The 20,469-nt window shown below is 43.4% G+C and overlaps 1 protein-coding gene across 1 annotated transcript; it reads left to right on the top strand.

Moving 5' to 3' along the window:
- Nucleotides 1-12,886, top strand: PDIA4 (protein disulfide isomerase family A member 4). The gene is made up of 10 exons (XM_063157946.1): nucleotides 1-145; nucleotides 5,478-5,655; nucleotides 7,366-7,571; nucleotides 8,203-8,341; nucleotides 8,769-8,974; nucleotides 9,683-9,841; nucleotides 10,742-10,893; nucleotides 11,274-11,430; nucleotides 11,525-11,758; nucleotides 12,214-12,886. The coding sequence occupies exons 1-10, from the start codon at nucleotides 43-45 to the stop codon at nucleotides 12,627-12,629; spliced, it is 1,950 nt and encodes a 649-aa protein (XP_063014016.1). The 5' UTR covers nucleotides 1-42; the 3' UTR covers nucleotides 12,630-12,886.
- The last annotated feature ends 7,583 nt before the right edge of the window (nucleotides 12,887-20,469 follow it).

Genomic DNA, 20,469 nt, shown 5'->3' on the forward strand with positions numbered 1-20,469 from the left:
AGCGCCGGGAGCGGACGGGCCCGGAGCGGCGGTGGCGGCGGGATGAGGATGCGCGGGCTGTGGGTGCTGGTGCTGCTGCTGGGGCTGGCTCAGATCGCCCTCCTGGCGCGGGGCGCGGCCGCACAGGAGGAGTTTGGCGACGGAGGTGAGCGCGGGCAGGGGCCGGGCCGGCAGCGCATGCCGGGTTCCCCCGAGGGAGGCGGCGGCGCGGCCCCGGCGCTGGGCGCCGCGGGGAGCCCGGGCTGGCGGGACGCCGCTGGGACCGGGGCGCTCTCGCAGGCCGCTGTGCGGGGCCCTGAGGTCCGTGCGAGCCGCTCGTCCCGGCGCTGCTGGTGTGTCGTGCGCCCTGGGGCGGCTCTGCCTCGCCGCTCCCAGCACGGAGGTAACAGCCAGCTAACAATTAGCCATGTTGGCGATCCCCGGCTTCTGAACCTCCTGGGAATTGGCGATTGCTTTATTCCGACTCCTATCGGACAGATTTCATTATGCGGGGAGGGATTCTTCATCAGGAGCTGTGGTGATAAAACAAGGAGTAGTAATAATAAGTAGTAGTGGTAATAAGACAATGGGTGCAGATTGAAAGAGGGGAAATTCAGGCTCGATATGAGGAAGAAATGCTTTACTCTGAGGGTGCTGAGACCTTGGAACAGGTTGCCAGAGAGGCTGTGGATACCCCGGTGCCGGCTGTGTTCAAACCACCAAGCAGTGCTCTAGAGGGAGGTGTCCCTTCCCTGGCCGGGGAGTTGGGACTATGAGATTTTTAAGGTCCCGTCCAACCCTTAGCATTCTATGGCTGGATGGGACCTTAAAAGTCCAAAACCAGAATTTAAAAATTCTATGGTTCTGTGATCGAGCACTCTTTTCCTTACTCCTTTGTTCAGGGACTCTGTGCATTCTTCGTGTTTCAAACTGATTTTTTTTCCCCCCTCACAGAAGGAAGGCCCATTGTTACCATCTTCTTGGTGTTTCTTCCTACCGTCTTTGGATTTCACTGACGTGTGTCTCCTCCTTTCCAAAATTAGCTGAAACAAAGCTGCTGAGGCTTAATGAGTATAGTAGGAGGCAGACATTTGAAGGTGTTTCTTTTTTCGGTTTTAAGTTTCTTTCATGTGGATTTTGGTAAATTATGCATTGGTCATGTTTCCTGCATGAACACTGCTATATTTTAAGTATTAGAGAGACTGGATTATGGGTGACCTTCTGAACTCATGTCTTGCAACTTCTTGCTGGCCTAACAGGCACTAAAACTTGCAGAAGTGCATTTAGATCAGTTACCCTATTTGTGTAACTGTATGGTCTATAGGATGAGGGTAAAGAGATTTGTTTGAAATTGAGATTTGTTTTGAATATGGCATCTGCAGTAAGGATACAGAGATACAGAATCTTCCTGTGGAGCTCTTTTTTTTCTGTTGTAAACTGGAATACAATTTTTATGCCTCTTTCTCTGCTTTTAGCTAGAACGTGGTTGTGGTTTCTTTGTAACATGTGACAAAGCCTCAGACTGCTTTATTTCAGAGGGTGAAGTGGCACCTGTGATGTTACAGTGTTACCTGTGGCTGGCAGCAGCGGCTCAGCTTCTTGTGGGCCTGGCTCTCATCAGCATTTCCCGTGCTCGCTGCTCCTCTCATTATAGGAGTTCTGGGCATCAAAGGTACACAGGGATGGAAGTGTCTCTTGCTGTGTGGAGCTGAACACTAATCCACTGCCCAGCTTTGAATCATTTCCCAGGTTCTATTGTGTTCCTTGAATTTGTATATAGATCCTGAACTAGCCTTGACAAAGCCTTTGCCTTGAAAACGCACATAGTTGGCAATTTCGATTTTTGCCCTTGGAATGCAGGTTTGGGTGAAGTGGAATAAATTTACTTTGCAACAAGGAAGTAATCTTAGGCACTTGGTTGTTGGGGAGATGAAAAGTTCTGAGCAAACCCAGCTTGTTGCACTGCATGATTTGGGAAGTGAGGTTTGAGCAGGACAGGGGTGTAAATATGCTGGAAGTGAGGTTAGGCTGGATCCTGACCCCTACACCCTTGGCATCCTGATGATGGGAAAGGAGAGATCATGTAGAGGATCCACCACAGAAAAGATTGAATGGGGCTGATATTAAATTAAATTGAAAATCTTTCAAAAGTCCTAGCAACACATGATGAGTTCTGAGTTTCTGAAAACTGAGCTCATCCTATTAGGGAACAGTGTGCTCCCCAAAAGGAAACTTTCAGGCTGCATCCCAGCAAAGTCATTGGTGTCTGGATGCAGCCTTTCTGTACAGGATCTGCTTTGTTTAAGAAAATGTTACTAGGCTATATTTCTGATAAATGCTGGGTGTTCAGTGAAGTTACTGTAAGAAATAATTTCAGAGTAGCTGTCATCCTGAAGAAGGCCTGCCAGCCAGCACTGTGTACTTCAAGTCTTAAAAAAAGTACCTTCCTGATCATGTTTTTTGACTTGTGTAGTAATGTGTTGAAATTTGTGGATTGATTTTGTGGGGGTTTTGGGGAGTTTTTTGTTTTGTTTTGGGTGGGGTTTTTTTAATGTTTTGTGTGTTTGGGTTTTTTTTAGTATAAGGGGGTTATCCATATTTTACCAGCGGACAGGTTTTAGCCACAGCTGTCACAGCTGTTGATTTGTCCACTGGCTTTGCAAGTCTCTTTCAGAAACAAAGATACTTCAGTTTGGGGGCAGCTGTTTTATTTTCATGAGCTGACTTATGCAAGTATTTATTATCTTCTTCTGCCACTTCAGGTGTCACAAACTCATTCTGCTCTCTTAAAATTGTAAATCTTTAATGCGGAGGAAAGTTTCTTGCTCTTTATGGGAGAAAAAAAAAAAAGTCGTGGTTGGGTCCCTGAAACTGGTCTTTCAGTTCCAACTTTAAAGGGATGGCAGAGGTGGCTGTGATAGCCCTGGGTGCTGGTGAAGCTGGAAGCTACAGAAAGTAACTCTTCGCTCTTTAGGACCGATATCTGAGTGTGGTTAGCTTACTTTTAACACCCTCCTTCCTTAAGCCGCTTGGGAAAAGGTGGAGTCCTGCTGTTCCAGGGCTATTGTCCTGCCTCCATCTCCAGGGAGGAGGAGGAGGAGGAAGGGGGTGTGTGCAATGCCCGTGACAACGTGTCACTGTCAGGGGAGTTTCACCTCGGCAGGCGGTACAGCCTATAGGGAAAGACAGAAAATTATTTCAGTGAGGGATGGTGGGTCTGATGGTTACATGTTCCACCGGTGCTGGATGTTTTTGCAGGGAATACCTTGCTCTTTCTAAAAACCAGGTGCCACTGTAGCTGCTGAGGTCTTTGTCTCTCTTGAGGGTGGGGAGTGGGCAGGAACAGGGCTCACAACCTGGTGGGTGGTTCGGGGTGCAGGAGCAGAACTGGCCGGCTGGTTCTGCTCGCGTTCCTTTGTGTCAGGAAAAATCATATCTGAAGCAATTTGCCAGGAATGCAATGGCTGGGAATTCAGGCACAGGCCAGCCAGGAGCAGCCTGTGGTGAAACTGAGCCCTCAGAACTCCTGGGTACCCCTGTAAGGCACAGGTTTTGCCTGCAGAAGCCGCCTGAAATCCAGCTGTTCCACCAGGGCAGTCCTGCAGGGATGTGAGGTGTGCATTCACTCAAGGGTGAGCAAGAGCTGCAACACAGGAGGCATTGTCTGCTTGCAAATAGTGCTTTTAGCTGCCTCAGAGATCAGGTGAAACACTAGCACTTGTTAAAGAAACCTGATCCAGCTGACTAGGGTTGTGTGATAAATGATCTCCTGTGATCTCTCCATCAGAAGCTTTAATAATTTTGTGCTACGCAAAATTTCTCCTCTAATTAAAATCAATATATTTTCTCTATGAGCCCGTACTGTTTCCTGAGAGCATATAGGCTTGTTTTTTGCATATTTTCTTTTAAAATAAAACTAACTATTGCAACTTAATGGCATGATTTTATCCATGGTGAGGTTGTTCCTAATGTCTGCTGTTGGTCTGACAAAAGTGGGTTTTGTTTTGTTAGCTTTTCCATATCTGGATAGTATAGTACGTATTTATCATTCTTAACTTTCTACTTCCTGATGAAATCAGAATATTTTCAGAATACTGCTGCAGTAGCTCCTCTCACCTTAGTCAAAAGCCATTTAAATAGAAAATAATTTTAAACAAGAAACTCTAATCCCCCCCCCTTTTTTTTTTATCCAACTCCTGGGACTCCCACTGGTTGAAAGGGACTTAACTTCATTGTTTTACAGTTCTCATTTGGGACGAGATATTTTCATTAGTTGTTCTGTAACTGAAATTCTTTTAAAGTCCTTCAGGAAGGTCTGGTTTCCTTGAAAGATAGCAGTTTTGTGTTTTTAAAAAAAGTTTAAAGGAACATGTGAAAGGTCAGATATTGAAAAAACCATCTCAAATTCCAAGACAACAAAGAGGGAACCAGTGGAAATGTGCTGGCTTCAGCTTTCACATGCTAATTTTGCTTTGGTAATTTAACAAATTGCTTTCTTCTTTAAAGGACTGTTCTGGACCAGTGGTTTTGGTCTTAATTCAAAGGCCTCCCCAAAAGTTCTTTGAAAGAAGAAGCTTTCACTCCATTTTGTTGGGTTTGTTTTTTTTTAGAAGAGTACCTGGCATGTGCCAGGTGCATAGGAATGAGTTTCCGTGGGACTTCTGTAGTTAGTTCCTTGATTTTACACTCACTGCAGCCTGGTGCTGATCCAGAGCAGAGTGATTGGTGCTCCTGTGAGTGGAAGGGCTCCTCAATGAATAGCAGACCTGGAACATCTCTGTAACTGAAAGCAAGAGTGGCAGACACGAATGGAGCAGTCAGGAAAAAAGCACAATTTAGAAATGCTGCATCCAAACCACCTTGATAGTAGTGAAATGGTAAATTTTGGTTTTATAGCAAGTGTGTCTGTTTATTAGCCCTTCAGACAGGCAGCACATAGCTAGTGTGGTGTTACAGTCTCCTGAGCAGGGGTACAAGGGGAGCATTGGGAACAGATAACACCTGCTTTTTTTGGTGTAAGACACTAAGTTTTCCAACTTAAAGTTGGCTACACTGAAAGGACAACTGCTCTGTTGCATGACGAAGGGGTTCTGTTTGAAGTTCAGGTGTCATCTGTGTGCCCTTCTTGCCCAGCAAAGCATGTCCCACTGCCCGCATTTCAACAAGATGTTTATCAAACCTTGGTGGCAGCTGTTGCATAGATTTGTGTGCTTTAATTCTTCTTGTGTCCATTTTGTTAGTTCTCCCTGAGGTGTGAAATACCTGTTGATACTTTACTGAACTATGAATATTGTTAGCTGTTGTCGTGTGGACAAAATTGAAATGGTCAAACATATGAGCCCAGGCTCTTTGCAGACTGAGGTAGCTGTCACTGTGTGTGCAGCAGAAACAAATTCATGTGGGTACTTTTCTTAACCACAGGAGATACCAAATCCATCTTCACTTTAATGTTAAACTTGACACAATCTAATCTGTATGTCATATTCTTACCTTGCCAGAATCTGTTACAAAAGAAGCTGACGATGAAGGTGATGATGATGACGATGAAGAAGATGATGAAGATGACGATGATTCTGTAGTTAAAGAGGAGAATGGTGTGTTAGTCCTGAATGATGCCAACTTTGACACCTTCACTGCAGACAAGGACACCGTGCTGCTGGAGTTCTATGCACCATGGTGGGTTCACAGCAACACCTCCACGGGTGCAGCATCACAGGGCTGCTCTGCCAGGCAAGCTCCTAAAAAGTGACCTTGGCTTGCCATTTTAAAGGTGACAAAGGAGTAACTTGCCTGCAGGAGATGCCCAGGGCTCTGCTGTACTCCAGAATAAGAGATGGTTCTGGTGGTGGGGAAGAACCTTTTTTCCTGCCCCTGTACCATGCAATAACCAGCAGCCTGCTCCTGTTCCACAGATGTGGGTCATACTGAGAGATCCCAGGCCAAGGGGAGCACAAGCCTTTCTGTCCCTGGTTTATGCCTGTCAGGGAACAGAAATGGTTCCAGTGAGGCACAGAAAAGTCATGCAGTGTGGTCCTGCAGCCTGCTATCATCCTGTGCCAGTGCTGGACCACTGAGAACGTGTGTACTTGCTCACCTAGATGGAGTAATGAAGGCTTCCCTAGCAGGGGAATTCCCTGAAGGTTTTCCTTTCCAAATTCACATTTCTGTCCTTGCCAGAAGGGTGTGGAGTGGTTAGGGACACAGCTTGTTTGTATTATCAGTTTAAGCAGTGCCCCATGCATCTGCCTAATGATGGCAGTTCTGCTGGCATCCCAGGGTGTGCAGCACCACTGGTCTGCTCCAGGGAGCTACAATGGACTTACCTGCATGTAACCAAGACAAAGGATTTAGGCCAGGATGTGTCTTCTCTTGCATTCTTGTGTTCAAAAACATTAAGGATGGTTACTGGGGGAAAACAAGATAGAAGATACTTTCAGTAGAGTTGCTGAGTTAGTGTTGCAGTCAGAACCTTTCGTTGTGGCTCAGTGATACAAAAATGACTTACTCATTGGTCCTTCTCCAGCCTTTGAATAGAGGGGAAATATGATCTTGCTTGAGGTGGAGTTGCATTTTAACTTGTGCCATTCTTTTCACAGAGAATCCCATTCTTCTTGGCTGTAGGCACTAATTCTGCAGCAGTAGTTTGCCTACATGAAAACTAAACATGAAGTTCAGTTTATCTGAGCAGAAGGATATATGACTAAACATCTCTCCTATTTTTCTACTCCCCCTTCCTCCAGCTGAGATGCTAAGGAGCACAGGCTATCTGCCACACACTTCTTTCTGTTTTCCTACATTTTCCTGGTTTCACCTTTAGCTTGTCAGGCTGTATTTAGCGTTATTTATGCTGGTATCCTTGGTCATCCCTGCTTTTGCAGCAGGAGCCTCTGTTCTCCCCAGAGAGTTTTGGTGTGGCCAGAGAGGGGACAGATGCTGTGTTACCATGGTGGGTGGGAGATTTCATTTGGCCAACCTGACTGCTGGTTCATTTTCTCTTTACTTCAATTTAGGGTGCGAGGGAGAGAAGATGAACCTTGGTTAGGGAGAGGCTGAAGTTGAGGAGGAAGGAAAGAAGGAAGGAGCGAGCATAATACAACTTTGTTGTAAAGGAAGTTGTTGAATATTTTAACAGTGGTTTTATAAAGCATATGGCAATACATTCCACGTTGAATGAAAATTAAGAAAAATAAAGGTTTTGATGTGAACATACAGTACATTAGCTACAGTTGCTCTCCTCTCTCCATGATCTGAACATGTAGCAAGACCAACATTTCTGTGCTGATGATGTGGACTTCTGTCAGAAGGCATCCTGGAATTGCAGAGCAGCAGAGTACTTCTGCATGTCTGTCCTGCATTTACATACCTTCTTGTGTCTTCCTCTGACAGGTGTGGGCACTGCAAGCAGTTTGCTCCTGAGTATGAGAAGATAGCCAAAACTCTGAAGGAACATGACCCTCCTATTCCTGTAGCCAAAATAGATGCTACTGCAGCCACTTCACTGTCAAGTCGTTTTGATGTCAGTGGCTACCCAACCATCAAAATCCTGAAAAAAGGCCAAGCTGTTGACTATGATGGGTCTCGGACAGAAGATGGTAAGCACCAGTCCCTTGCAGTTCCCTGTAAGAAAACAAAGTAGCCTGTGATCTTGTTTCTTAATATGTGGCTGTTTTGAAGGACCCTGATCTCAAGTTATTTACCTTAAAACAAGTAATATTATGAATGCTGAAATTTTCCCTGTTTTCTCAACAGGCTGCATGATAGAGGACAATTTTGCAGGTAGTAGGTAGTGCTGTTACTGACAGAAGGTTTCTAGAAATATGACTTGACTAGAAGAGGAGACAGTCTCATGTTTGCTGAAGGATCAGCCAACAAACATTTGATATATATATTGGCTGTATTTTGTTTAATTAATATGCCCAGCTCTAGTCAGAGGGGGAAAAACTGCCTTTTCTGTCTGTTTTGAGATGGAATTCAGTGCTGCAAAGTGCAGATCTGTGCTCTGCATAAGACACTCTATGGGGTGAAGAGAAGACCTTCTCGGTAATGCTAACAAGGAAATAAGGCATAAAGGAACTTGATTAAGAAAGTGTTCTCATGTAAGCTTGATGTGTAAGCATTGATCTAGCATCATGCTTGCCCTCTGATTTCAGATTCTTGCATTTGACATGCTACTGGTATGATAAAATGCATGCTTGCTAATTGTGTTCTTGAACTGTATTTCAGCTATTGTGGCCAAAGTCAAGGAGGTTTCTGACCCCAACTGGACCCCTCCACCTGAAGCCACTCTGGTATTGACCCAGGATAATTTTGATGAAGTTGTGAATGATGCTGACATAATCCTGGTGGAGTTCTATGCTCCATGGTAAGCAAGAAGGCAGTTGCCTGTATTTGTCTAGCACAGATGGCCTGAACACACTTGGTGTACCTCAGTTCTAACCTGCACCTGGGATCACATTGCAAATCACTGGCGGACTAGACTGGATCTGTGTCTCAGCAAGGGGTGGTGTCCAGATCTTCACTGGACAATATTTACTGATTTGGGAACACACTGAGATACTGAAAACCAAAAGGAATTGGTCCTTAGCTTAAAAATGAAGCTGTCTATAGCAACGTGAGGCCAGACACAGAGAGGCCAGCCTCAGGTTGCAGAGACCTGGCTGATCTGTCCTCTGTATATTCAGTGATTCCATTTCTGCGTTCTGGAAGACTTAACTCTTCCACTCCAGGGGTAGGAGGTACCTGGCAGGCTTAGTGGTTGGTAAGAGGTGCCCTCTGCTCTGCCTCCCTAGGTGTGGCCACTGCAAGAGGCTTGCTCCAGAGTACGAGAAGGCTGCCCAGGAGCTCAGCAAGCGCACGCCTCCCATCCCCCTGGCTAAAGTCGACGCCACGGCTGAAACGGAGCTCGCAAAGAAGTTTGATGTCACTGGCTACCCAACCCTCAAAATCTTCCGCAAGGGCAAGCCTTACGACTACAGTGGTCCTCGGGAAAAATACGGTACTGCAACTTTACTTACAAGAAAAACTGCATTTTCTCGTGCTCTGAAAAATATTTTGATGTATCTGTCAGACTTGCGGACTTGCTAATGTCATAGCAGCAGTAGCTGGGGAAAACTGAAAAATTCTGCTCTCATGCCTACACAGGATATTTAAATTTGTCTTTAGCCTTCATAACATCTTTTGGTGATAGTAAGTTAAGTAAGTTAAATACACTTGGTGGTTGTATCAGCTCCTTTCAATATCAATTAAGTTAAATACATTTGGTGAAGCAGTGGCAGTATGGGTAAATGGGCAGGTTTTAATTATACTGGAATGCGCCTTGAGGGCTGGCAAAAATACCCAATATTAAGTTTTAATTAAGACTTAAGACTATTCAAGTAGCACTTTGGCTCATAACAGGTTCAAGAGACAGTGAAAGGTCTGGAATTTCAGAAAGGAGCATTGCTTGCAAGATCAACTGATATTCATGGATTGTGTGCTTGGTCACCTCTTCTGAAACCAGCCTGAAAGGGAATATTCAGAACTGCAGCTTTAAAAACATGGACTGAAGTGTTGCTGATTTGGCCTTTAGGTTATTGTGGGAGGGCTGCACAGGAGGAAAGATGTTCATGGGAAGTGTGAAATTAGATGTTTTAGATTGAATGCCCAAATCTTTCAGTTCAGTAAATGTTCTAAGCAACTTTTTGGGGGTGGGTTTCTCTCACAGGTATTGTCGACTACATGATTGAACAGGCTGGTCCTCCATCCAAACAGATTCAGGCTACCAAGCAGGTGCAAGAATTTCTGAAGGATGGGGATGATGTCATCATCATTGGTGTCTTTAGTGGAGAGAATGACAAAACCTATCAGCTCTATCAGGAAGCAGGTAAAGAATGTTTTAAAATATTAATGGGAATATATGTTTTGTTGGGATTCTGCCTAGGGTAGGGCTTTGGGCATGAAGAGATCATTTATTTCTGCTCCTAGTATAGTAGGGAGGGTTGGAGAGGAGAAGTAGTAGGAGGAAGGGTGATCTACTTGTACTCAAAAAATAAGCTCACACCTGATTTTGTAACTAAGGTGTCAGCAGGTCACGGAATATACCTCTGCTTGGTAATTGTGTCACTAAAAACATGTAGACTAGAGAGGAGGGAAAATTCTTTCCTGAGGAACAAACCACAGTTTCTTGGCTTAAAGCCTGGATATGTTTGCTGTCTGTTAACTCTAGTTTCATATCTGGCAGCCCAGAGTCAGTTGTCAACAAACTCAGTTTGGATGAGAGGCCTGAGGAAAGGATCCTCATCCACTTCTGAGTCAGTTTAGTTTTACCACTCCTGGCAACCTGTCTATGTCTGATTCTGGGGCTGCTATCATAGTTGGATTAGGAGCTCATTTGTTTGCCTCAGCATGGCAAGACAGAGAGCTGTTTCCCAGGCTGCCCCAAAGCAAATAGTTTGGCTAGCTGACCTATTTGGGGAGAGGCCAAGAGGTAAGAGATTGACAAAAGAAAAACTGCTTTGCTGCATATGTTTTGGAAGCTGTTCAAGGTGTTTGAGTGTGTACAATAACTCACCAAGTGGATGGGTTGTTCAACAGCATTCAAATAGTGCTGCTGGAATTGTGTGTATATTCACATGCTTCTCATCCCTGATGAGAGGTGTTGTCTAAGACTGAGTTGTTCTGTGTCACTTGGAGAACAGGAAGAGCTTTTCCTTGCAGTTAACTCAGTTACAGTCTAAGTTCACTTTCTAATAACTTTTCCTTCACCCTAACCTTAATTTTTCAGCTAATGGTTTGAGAGAAGATTATAAGTTCCATCACACCTTCAGCAATGAGATTGCAAAACTATTGAAAGTTTCTCCAGGAAAACTGGTTGTCATGCAGCCAGAAAAATTTCAGTCGAAGCACGAGTCCAAGATGCACGTTCTGAATCTTAAAGTGAGTAGATGGTCCAGACCTAAAATGTTTGTGTGTGGGATTGAAGGTTCTCTTTCTCTGTAATTACAATCAGTTGGCATCTTCCTGTTGGAAGTACTCCTACTAGATATTTGAGTCACCCTGTTTGTCCACTGAAACTGTATTTCTTTTTCAAGAGGACTTTATGAAATTAGTCCAGATGTTATGATTTCAAATAATAATTTCTCCGTACAAATAGTGTGCTCAAAGGTTTGAAGAAAGTGTGGTGGCAGCCTTGATTTTATAACACGTCCTTCCCTCTTTAGCATTCATGTGTGTACCAATATTGATTTTTTAGTAGTGTATAGCAGAAGTGCTGTTTAAATCTGTTTGCTTGAACTGTTGTCACTGTTTCTTTACAGGACTCTACAGATGGATCTGAGATTAAAGAGCATGTGCTAAAACATGCTTTGCCTCTGGTTGGTCATCGCAAGCCTTCCAACGATGCCAAGAGATACTCCAAGCGTCCTCTGGTGGTTGTCTACTACTCTGTGGACTTCAGTTTTGACTACCGTGTTGGTGGGTTTGCTACAATTACCCTTCCTTCACTTGGAGAGGAAGCAGGCACTGAATAACTAGAAATTACCAATTCTGTCCTGTTCTGGTTTTTCAGCTACTCAGTACTGGAGAAGCAAAGTCCTGGAAGTGGCTAAAGACTTCCCTGAATATGTGTTTGCTGTTTCTGATGAGGAAGATTATTCTTCTGAAATCAAGGATTTGGGCCTGCTTGAGAGTGGAGAGGATGTCAACGCTGCCATTCTGGATGAAGGTGGCAAGAAGTATGCCATGGAGCCAGAAGAGTTTGACTCTGATGTACTCAGGCAGTTTGTGGTAGCATTCAAAAAAGGTACAGTTTCTAAAATAGGGCTCTCTAAGCTATTTTGTTTACATTTCCAAGAGTTGTTTCCTGAGGCAATGGCTCCAGTAAACAGAGTCTGTTTTACAAGCCTGAAATGTTCCTGTGGCTTTAAAGTATGAGCTGGTCATTCATATTTGGGACTACTATATTAAATCATGGGTTATTACTTTGTAGATGGACAGCCATAAAAAGAGAAGGGTTGTAGGAGGAATTGCAAAAAAAACTGTTGCCTGTATTTCATGAGGTTACTGGACCAAAAGGTCACTAGTTAACTAGTCTGTGTTTCATCTGTGTTTCATGCTGAGGCAAGTTCATTTGCCAGTGCAGTGATCTTTACCTGGCAGGAGGATGAGGATGTACCTCTGCCCTTTCTTAGGGGAGATTGTAAGGGCTGCTCTTACCACATTCTAATGGTGTTGTGTGTGTGTTTTGCTTCCTTCTAGGAAAACTGAAGCCAATTGTGAAGTCCCAGCCAGTGCCAAAAAATAACAAAGGGCCTGTGAAAGTGGTAGTGGGTAAAACTTTTGATACCATAGTGATGGATCCAAAGAATGATGTTCTCATAGAGTTCTATGCCCCATGGTGTGGACACTGCAAGAAACTAGAACCAGTGTATAATGAGCTAGGCAAAAAATACAAGAATGAGAAAAATCTGATTATAGCCAAGATGGATGCTACTGCCAACGACGTGACGAGTGACCACTACAAAGTGGAGGGATTCCCCACCATCTACTTCGCTCCAAAGGACAAGAAGAACAACCCAATTAAATTTGAAGGCGGGGACAGAGATTTAGAGCATTTGAGCAAATTTGTAGAGGAGCATGCAACAAAACTCTCCAGAACAAAAGAAGAGCTTTAGATAAGATGAGGGTGGAGAAGAAAAGTTGTTTGTACAATGTAGTTAAAATCAAGTTACTGACAAAACTTGGTGAGAGAAGAATTAAGCAGTTTTGAGCAAAGAGATTATTGAGCAGTAAAGCAATTTAAGTATCTTTTTTTTTATATGGCAGATGAGTTTTTTTCTGGACACTGAACTTAATACTCTAATATGAATGTCTTATGTTAGTTACGGTTTTGATCTTTGGAGAAAAATACATCCTTTATTTTTTGTGACTATCTCAAGCTTTGTTCTTTGACTCCAATGCAGCTGTTTTTAAGTTAAAGGACACTACCAAAAAGAGACAAGCAGATCCCTCAGACAAACAGATTTGTCTTATTTGTTGTTATGGTTACTGGGGGGAGCTGTCTTTTCAGCTAGTGTTTTCTATTATGTTTCTTTGTACCTATTGATGTGACCCTATCACTGTATTCATAGCTGAGGATAAGAATGGAGGTTTTCTAAAGTGTGGATGAATTATTTGGTCCTACTGAGATAAGACACAGGGACTTGCTAACTAAATATGCTCTAGACCTGTTTTAGCTTTGTGCCTCTCTGTAGAGAGGGTGATGCTAAAATAGCAAGTTTTTCTAAGTACCTTTCTTTACTAGTCCTTGTTGATCCATTCACATCTCAGTCTTTCTGAATATGTTTTGGAGTAATTGGAGCATGGCAGAAAAAGAGCATCTAGTGGGTGGAAATGCTGGGATTCTGGTGTCAGATCTATGTGTTACTGTCTCCTTTCCTTTTGCAGAGAGGAAAGTTTGATAGTGATTCTTCTTTGGGCAAGGAGACTGAGACCTTCTAACAGCCTTTATTCCTCTAGCAGGTATTGCAGGTACAAAGAATAATCACATCCTCTCTGTGCTGCCCTTGGGAGTATATGCATTTAAAAGTGGATTTTTATCTTGAATGGCCCAGTTTAGATATGTCCATAAATTTATGGGCCATGTTGAGGTTGCAGACCTGTGCTCTCTAGAAGCACTGTCTGACCCTTCTCAGAGCTGGAATGCTGCAGTGTGTGCAACTTGAGTGTCCCTGAGGCATTTTTGATTCACGTTTTGTTTTGCAGGTAGTTCTTCTCCTAGCAGCACTGTTTTTTCTCTTGCAAAATATGACCAGTCTTCCTTCAGTAATTGCTTCGTTGCATTCGTTTTTAGATTTCTGGAGGGTGTGTAAATCTAAAACCCCTACCCAATCTTTTTTTTTTTTCTTCTGGGGAGATGCATTCTTCTGTGTATCAAGGATAAACCCATGTCCAGGAGGTGGCTGTTCAGGTAGAGTCTGGGGACCCAAAGGGACTGCAAGGGGGTACGTAGTCCTTACACTTTCCTACTGCACTTGGCATCCCTATATCCCTATTGAAGGGGATTGTCCCCCACTGTTAACAACCCACAGAGCAAAGCAAAACTATCAAATAATTCTTGCAGAGGTGTATGGGACTGCAGGAAGGCTTTCCTTTAATTAATGGTTTAGCCAAAGATAGTGAATAAAGCTCACCAGCATATTATGGGTGAGAGGGACAGTATCAAATCTCCTGGGAGTGCTGGGGTGTGCCTGAATGCTATTCAGCTCCTGCTCTTTATCAGCAAAAGCTGGGAAATGCTAAATGTAAGTAAGTGTTAAAGCAGTGTCATCATTTACCTCAGGCCCTGGCATTGTCCATCTCCTCTTTTTGCATTAGAGGGTTTTTTATTTCTACTGTCCTTAAGTGGACAGATGGCTGTTAAGCTTAGACAGTATTTCATCTGCAAGACTCTTACCAGATAAAGTGCATTATCTTCCCATCTACTGTCATTTCTCTTTGCAGCTCTTCTGCAGAGCTTTCAAAAGCTATAATCTATTCTAAATGTGTTGTGCAGGCAACAGGAGGGAGATGAGACTTAGCTGAACACCAGAGGTGATTTTTTTTCTGCTTTAGAAAATATACATACAAGTCAAGTAACAAGTTCAGTCCTATCTGCCAGTGTTATTAATTCAGTTCTTCAAAGAACTAGGCACAGGCTTTTAAAATCAGTTCTTAAAACATAGCTTAGGTTCTATGCCTAAGCAAATACCTCACACACTGCTGTGGGGAACTAAATTGCTCCTTGTTAGTTGTTTGCAGACTTAAAGGGTTTTGTTTCAAAACAGCTGCTGTGTATCAGGGGAATATGGATAAATATGGAACTTGTAGAAAGGAGGGTGAAGAGTCCCTTATTGGTGGTGAAGGACTTCAGTCAGGGCTGAGGCACCATTCTCCTTGGGACAGTAAGGGTTAAAGTTGAGCAAGAGCACTTCTCACCTCTCTTCTGACAGGTGAAAAATTATTAACATTTTCATTGCCAATGCTGTAGTGTTCCTTTAAACTGCTTCCTCGCACAGGAGCCAACCCCTCTCTGGGGTGAAACCTCTGCAGCCTCCAGGGAGCCCCTCTGGCAATAGAGGACACAAGGCCCAGGGGAGTGTCCCAGATGTGCTGGCTCAGTGTTCCTGCCACCTCTCTCTTTTCCTTGGTACACAAACAGTTCCTTCAGTGTGGTGCTGAAACCCTGACTCTTGTTCAGGAGCAGTAGTGCTTGAGTCAGAGCTGAATAGGAATACAGTAATTAGTACTGCTTACAGTTTCTTGACAACAGTAAGCTGCAAGAGCAGGCAGTGTTACCCCAAGCAGGTTATGGATTTAGGTTATGAGCAGTAGAGGGAATGAGGATTTGTTCCATCCTTACACTGATGTCACCTGGCCACATTTCCTGTGAGTCCTCAGCTGTGCCACTCACCTTGGCATTTGCATGTCATAATAAATGCATTTATAACTCCCCAGCAAGATGAGGATACTGCTGCCTCTAAGATTTGGGCAGAGTCACAGTGGAAAGTAAATTGCTTTCCTTAGTTCAAGTATCCTATCCTCTGCTGTGTGCACTGTCAACATCACATGAACCCTCTGTGAAACTCACTGGGATGGATACGCTGTGAGATTTGTAATCTCTGTACAGAAAGTGATATTAGTGTGATTGATGCATTCTAAGGAGAACCAGTCATGCCATCTTTTGGAATTTGTTAAAGGCATTATGCAAGCCTGCTTTTTCCTTCCTGAGGCATTAGGATGCTTTCCTAAACATTATAAATTATTTTATTAAAGTTACCTAAGTTCTGCTGATTAACCTTGGTGTTCCCTTCTTACAGAAGAAAAAAAAAAGCAGTGCAAGAGAATAAGGGAGCTCCCCTCACTTGCTCTTTGCCACGGCTGCAAGAGCCTATGACATAATTTCTGATTATGGTTCCAGTTGGAAGAGATCCTGCAGTTTATGCCTCAGCACAGGATTGATTTGTAAAATATTAAAAGTCCATGGAGCCTGGCCTGGTGTATCTCCCACACATGCATCCTCTTGGAAACAAACTTATTTCTGTAAACTGTAGTACATCTTAAAGTAGTCAGAGTTGGGACTTCCTCAGGGTCAGCTCCTTTCCCTGAAGGGTTAAGAACTAAGGTAGGCAGCAACTGTAGCACAGTTGGTGCTCCTTGAGGAATGAGTTTTTCTGTACTGTGTCTGTGACAGTAAATACTGGCCTGGCATCTTGATACTGCATTAAGTGATAGTTTTTTTAGTACTGGAAGAGATTTGTTAACAGCAGAGGGTTTACAATCAAGGTTGTTACCTGGTTTCTACTCTCAGCAATTTTGTATGTCCAAACTGCTAATTATGGTAGTGCCTGGGTATGGCCCAGGATCTGGCTGGTGGCAAGCAAGAAAGGCAATGCAGAGCTGGTGCCACAAAGTTTTCTCTGCCCTCTTGTGTGTGAGGCTATGTGCTGAGGAAATAGCCTTATGGAAAGTAGAACATGAATAAATGATACAGGCTAAAGGCTTCTCAGAAAGTAGCATTTACTGTAGTGGTCAGACTGCTGTCCTTTCTTTTTTGGTAGGCAAGAGAAGCCTGTGCAAACTGTGTTCCAAAAGGCCTTTTGCTGACAGCCTGCATTGGTAATGGACACTGTTTCAGAGGGCTGGGTGTTGCAGTCTGTGTGCTCAGCCCTTGATGTGGGTAGTGAGTAAGTCAAGCCCTGTGCAAACTGCAAACTGTGTAATCTGCTTAGTCAAACTGGTATAAACCCTTGTGTTTGTTGTGCAATTTGGCTTTGGTTTGCTGTGCTTGAGTTGCAGAACTCCCTTTGTCAATGCAGACTGGGGATCTATGAGTAATCCTAGCAAAATCCAGTGCAGTAGCATCTTGGATCAGTGGCCAGGCATTTCTAAGACTTCAGCACAGCTTGAGGAGCCACAGGAATCGCTGCATGCCACTGCAGTGCATGTGCCAGGGGAGAGCTCTCAGTTGCTGACTACAGAGGGCTTCCCTTCTTTTCCTGCCTGCACCCAGGTAGGTTGTGTGAAGCCATGTGGCCATGGGCAGAAGAAATGTTCTCTTACCATGCACAACCTGTCTTCATATCTGCCCAGAATCACACTCACAAATCAATTGTTTTCTTTCAACACCCTTGGAGGTTGCTCTGCACTTGAAGCCAGTTCCTTTAGACAGAGCTCTGCCTGCTCTCAGACACCAGACTGACGTCATGTTAATGTTGGTGCTGGATTTTCTGTGTCAGGAGCAATTGGTTTTATGTGAAGCCATTGTGCTGTAATCTGTCTGAACAAGCTCTGTATGTACCATGAAAAATAAATGATCATGTCTTTGTAGAGGCTAGATGAGGCTGCTTGGGTCTGGAGGGACATGACCACTCTCCAGTTTCATTTTTGCATTCAGAGAGAAAGGGATCTGGTCTGTGAACTGCTCCAAATCCTTACATTAGAAAGGTGGGAGTTTCAGAAATGCTGTTCACATCTCAAGCTGTGTGACTTGGTTAACAGAAACATGAAGGAGATAAGCTATATTAATCCAGCCATGCAAATAAAACCCTTATCACAATCAGTAACCCAATCCCCTGAAGGATTTCCACAGGCTGGGGTTTTGAACAGCCAGTTGTTTCTTCATAGTGAAAGCTGACACTTGACAGCCTGGCCTGCATTAATGCCCTTCTACTTACCTTTGTCTGAGTTATAGTGGCCTTCCTGAAATCTGCTATCTTTTGCCTTACATTAGGAGAGAATTGTTCTGCAATACAGCCTGGTAAAATGCTGCTCAGAATGATAAAAAAGTAAAAATAAACACAGCAGAAGGTGATCTCAGGGGAGAAGAAAAAGGTAATTTATAAATTTTCCCTGAAGTTAGAGAAATTGATGCTAGAGAGGGCCATTTACTCAGCTAATCTTGTTGGTTTACGCATCAGACCACAAGTTCTCTGCTGTTTGCTTTCCATATTCAGCCTAATAACTTGCATTTAACCTATGGGCTTGTTCCAAACAAATATGCAACACAAACTAGGCTCCACAGCTCTGCTGAGTGCTCCTGTTGCACTAACACTCATTTCTGAACCACAGAATGCCTTCAGGAAATGGGATGTGCCACTAGAAATTGGTACTGCTGCTTCGAGTAAGGAAGTTTGTATTCAGTTTTGCATTCAGTTTGCCATGTGAAATAATTCATATGTAACTTTTGCTGATGCCTTTGGACAGTGGACTTTAGTGATGTATTTTCATGTGGGAGTTGGCACTTCTTCTGTGATTTTGAGTTGGTTTTGGTCTTTTTCACTCTCAAGATAACTTACTAACATATAGCAAGTAAAACCCCACTAGTTTAACTGAGCTGTAGCTTTTCCCAGCCAGCAGATTGTCACAGAGGGCCTAGTGACAAGAGGGTTGAGCTTTGTTTAAGCTCCTTTCCCTGAGCCTGAAGGAGAGCACCTGACTTCAGCAGATGCAAATTGAGAGCTGTTTACTGGTGTATTAATGAGTCCATGGAAATGTCAGTGGCCTTACTATAATCTGCCTGCCTCTTTGTTTTTCTCAGAGATCACCCTTAATGTTCAATTTGGACAAACCAGCCATTCTTTCAATAGAAAAATCACATTTTAAATAAAAAAAAAGGTCACAGTGGGTTTGGTTTTTTTTTCATTCTTTCACTTCCAAAGTGCACCATAATTGTTAATGATCTCCTTGAAGCATGCTGTTTGCCATAGCTACACAGCAGTGGGTGTAAGGGTAGTGCTTGCTCATGCAGGAAAATGTCCAAAAGAACTGGTAAGGATCAAAAAGTCCTCCTTTGATGATTGATAGTGCTGTGGTAACAGTTTCAGTGTTAAGATAAAATCAGTGTTTGTTTGGAGTTCTTTACCTAACAATGCAGCTTGTTTTGCTGAAAATAATAGGAATGGTCAAACTTCAGTGTCACAAGACATCCAGTACTTGAACACTTCAGCCTGAAGAGGAACTGTGGATAAATAAGGAGCAAGTCATCCTCTTGTGCATGGAGCACTGCACTTTGAAAGGCCAGACCTAAGTCACTGATGGAAAACATTCTGCTTGCAAAGGAAAGAGGAAATTAGGATAATGTGTGAAGATTGCTACACATATGTAAATGAATCACAGGCAGTACCAGGCAACACAGCCAATTACATTTATTTGCCACTAGTTACTACAGATCAATAACTGTATGAGAGCTAAAAAGCAAGAGAAAACATTTAGCCTGAGACATGCATCAGCTCAGATACAAAATAAGTAGAAATGTACAAAATAGTTCTAGTGAGAATTGTCAATCTTGGGATACTGTTTGGAGGGGAAAAAATAACATTGCCACAAAGCTCTTTTGGTTTGAAGCATTCCTTGCTTTCATCTGGTGACTGGCTGAAATCAATAACTAATTTAGACCATGCACTTTAATAGTGATTAAATAATGAACATTTTCAGACTCAACAGAGTCTAACAGCTAAATTTAGTTTCTTCAGACACTTTGATTTCAGAGAATCTATCAAATGCATTCATAAGTATCCTGCTGTACTCATTTGTTTGCCACAAGAAGGGAGTGGTTATTATGTGGTTCTCTGCTGTCTATGACATTTCCTTTTTCCTAGGTCAATTTTTCTTCCTTCAACTGAAATGAATCCAGCGTTAATCTTTCAGAATAAGCAAGATCTATCCAACATTATGGATGCAACAAAGTTTTCCTCATCACAAGCCATGATTTATTAATTCCAGTAAAAGATTCAGTATCAGAAAATTAGGTGACTGGCACCTGCACTGGAATGTAAAGCTGAAGTTTGGTATCTGGGATGCACCTACAGGGTAAAAATCTCTCTGGAGGGAGAGAATCAGACAAAATCCCAAAGAAACAGGGCGGTGAGTAAAGCCCAATGAACCTCCAGCCAGCAGAAAAGGGCCTGAAGGCTGCCCCTCTTTCAGACCTAAACACATTTCTTGAGGTCACAGAACTGTGCTTGCAGTCTGTGGTGATTGTCAGCATAGAACTCCCTTTTGGAAAGCAGGTGCCTTGACATGCTCCATCAAACAATTTGTCTTTAAGCAGCAGGTGTGACCCTCCATGCTTTTACAACAGTGGATACACCTTCTGCCCAAGGCCAAGGAGACACCTCTCTCTTCCTGAAAATGCTCAATGTGCATCTTTTCAGACAATACTTTAGCTCTCTACCCAGCAGAGACAGCTAGGCTGCCCCTTCTGCCACCTCTGTTCTGCTGCACCTGTTTGACCAGGTGTAGTTTCAAAAATGAGGTTCCCATACCACTTCTCAAAAATGCTTGGCAACACTTTTAACTGTGCTCAGTGGTATGTATTTATAAATGCTTGTAGCCAGTCCTATCTCTATGGGACAGCTCTGCTCAGAGCACCCTGCTGTGCTCCTGGCGTGTCACCAGGTGAATCCAAACTAGCCAGGTTATGTTCAGTGCTTCGGAGGCTGCAGGCAATTGCCTGGCAGGCAGAACCACCGAGAA

The sequence above is a fragment of the Melospiza melodia genome, chromosome 1 (assembly GCF_035770615.1).
Source record: "Melospiza melodia melodia isolate bMelMel2 chromosome 1, bMelMel2.pri, whole genome shotgun sequence".
NCBI classification, from domain to species: domain Eukaryota; kingdom Metazoa; phylum Chordata; class Aves; order Passeriformes; family Passerellidae; genus Melospiza; species Melospiza melodia.

Excerpts from the sequence above, each read along its gene's own strand:
- PDIA4 (XM_063157946.1), top strand. The coding sequence starts at position 43 with ATGAGGATGCGCGGGCTGTGGGTGCTGGTGCTGCTGCTGGGGCTGGCT. Across the intron at positions 9,842-10,741 it reads TCAGCTCTATCAGGAAGCAG|CTAATGGTTTGAGAGAAGAT; the intron begins GTAAAGAATGTT and ends TTAATTTTTCAG. Across the intron at positions 11,759-12,213 it reads TGTGGTAGCATTCAAAAAAG|GAAAACTGAAGCCAATTGTG; the intron begins GTACAGTTTCTA and ends GCTTCCTTCTAG.